At 55.0% G+C, this 2,242-nt stretch overlaps 1 protein-coding gene across 1 annotated transcript; it reads left to right on the top strand.

The window, feature by feature from the left end:
- The first annotated feature begins 330 nt into the window (after positions 1–330).
- Positions 331–1,891, top strand: LOC127302117 (uncharacterized). The gene has a single exon (XM_051332474.2). The coding sequence runs from the start codon at positions 570–572 to the stop codon at positions 1,608–1,610; it is 1,041 nt and encodes a 346-aa protein (XP_051188434.1). The 5' UTR covers positions 331–569; the 3' UTR covers positions 1,611–1,891.
- Positions 1,892–2,242: the final 351 nt, after the last annotated feature.

Raw genomic sequence — 2,242 nt, 5'->3', positions numbered from 1 at the left:
TGCATGGTATATGCAGCGAGTGTTTCTAGCGACTTCTTCATAATGCTCTCCCCATCATATATTTCAAAAATAAATAATTTTTTATTTCATTTTGTTTTTTTCCTTTTACAATTTTAACTGATAATGGGAAGGAATGTGTTCAAATAAGCATGGATCCTTAGATAAAAACCAATTTATTTATTTTAATCGAGCAGGGGCTGCACAGCAGCACACTGATTATAGTTACCTGGGGAAAAATCGAGCTACACAGACGTGATCAGCGGTAGAAACGTGTGGGCAGTAAAACGGCGAGAAAATAACGGTCCGTCCAGCGCTCCAGCTCCAGCTCCAACCCAATCCTGTTCCGCTCCATCCATTTCAATTCATTTCCCCTCCGCCCAATTAAACCCAGCCGCGACCGCCGCCGCCGCCGGCTCTCCCTCCGGCACCCGAAATGGCGTGATCCCCGCCCCCGATCCCTCTCGCCTCCGCAGTTCAAATACCTCCCCGTCGCCGCCACCCATCCCTCTCCTTCTCGAATCGCGGAGATCCCCCACATCCCGGCTCCCCGAACCCTAACCCTAGCCACCATGAAGGCGTCCATCAAGTTCCGCGACGACGACCGGCCGCTGCTGCGCGCCAAGGTGCCCATCGGCGTCCTCGGCCTGCCCTTCCTCTCGGGCGTCTCGGCCGGCGGCGACGCCAAGGACCTCCGCTTCGACCTCTCCACCGCCTTCCCCTCCGGCCCGGCGCTGCGCCTCTCCTACCACCCCAACGACCCGCTCCAGCCCTTCGCGCTCTCCGTCCGCACGGGCCTCGGCGCGCTCGGCTCCCCCGTCCGCGCCCCCTTCGCGCTCGCCGCCGAGTTCAACCTCCTCTCCTCCAACCCGCCCGCCTTCCAGCTCCTCTTCAAGCCCCGGATCGGGGACTTCTCCCTCGCCAACTCCGTCCGCTCCCCTCCCCTCTCCGACGCCCCCCCGCCCCACAAGCTGGCCGACCTCACCAACGGCGACGACCACGACCATGAGGGCCACAAGGCCTTCTCGCTCGACGGGAACGGCTTCGCGGCCAACGTCGCGGCCGGCGGTGGTGTGGGCACCCTCCTCTCCGGGATGCGCCTCACCACCAGGAGCATGCTGCCGCTCTGGAACAAGGCCAGCCTGCGGTTCCAGTGGGGCCTACGCGTGCCACCGGAGCTCAAGGCCGCGCTCGCCGACGATGGGTACGGGCGCAAGGCCGGTAACCTGGCCGTCAGCAAGCTGCCGCTGCTCGTCATGAACAAGATCACAATTGAGCAGACCCCACATCTCAAGTCTGAAGGGGACAAGAAGGGCACCAAGAGCGCACCTGCGGCTGAGGAATTCTCGTTGCTCAAGAGGCAGCTGGAGGCCCTGAATGATGAGAGCATCATGCTGCGGCATTCTGTGGAGGGCCTGCGTGCTGAGATCGGTGTCGGCCGAGCCATTTCAGTTCCCAGCAAAGGCGAGGCTCGTAGGTTGCAGGCCATCTCGCCGCCTTCACAGCATCCTTTCCCTGTGAAGCCTGATGGGATCGGGAAGGAGCTGGCAGCCAGTGGAACGAATGATGCAGGTGAGGAGCTGAAGAAGGCGCTAGAGGCCCGCAGGAAGTGAGGCTTCGCTGCTTGCTAGCGTTGCAAGCTCTGCAATTTTTAGGTTGATGTCGTCCTCATTTTTGTGCTTAATAATAATAGATTGGTAGGCAGTTTGCTGCATCCTTGAGTGGAAGCAAACCAGGTTCTCATAAGGTGATGCAATAACTTTCTATGTTTTCCATGTCGCTGCCTGAGTTAGGGTATATCCGTCTATGTATAAACCTGTCTTTTCGTCTTCACATTGTGATGTTCCAAATGCTTTTGTTCACCAGATTCTGTTCTGGGGGCAATGTTTTGTTACTTGGTTGCTTTGATAGCTTTCCTTTGTCAGTTATAGGATATTTCTGTCTATGTATAAACCTTCCTTTTCGTCTTGGCAAATTCTTGTTAGTGCAAGTTTCAGCTTCCATCAAATGTCCGAAATGCATTTGTTCGCTAGATTCTGTTCAAGAGCCTTTTTCTGTAACTTGCTTGCTATGGTCTGCATTTTGGTGCTATGATAGCTGTTGCCTGTAGCTTTATTCAGAGCACCGATGCTCTTAAAGTTGCCTCTATCTAGTTGCTGTTAAAATCTTAAGACAACTTCTCCAACTGACCCCGAAAGTTTATGGAATCAAGTAGGAAAAGGAATGATCTGACTCCACTAAAATA

The sequence above is a fragment of the Lolium perenne genome, chromosome 5 (assembly GCF_019359855.2).
Source record: "Lolium perenne isolate Kyuss_39 chromosome 5, Kyuss_2.0, whole genome shotgun sequence".
NCBI lineage: Eukaryota > Viridiplantae > Streptophyta > Magnoliopsida > Poales > Poaceae > Lolium > Lolium perenne.
The sequence above is the reverse complement of the archived record's forward strand: the minus strand, read 5'-3'. Positions and strand labels throughout refer to the sequence as shown.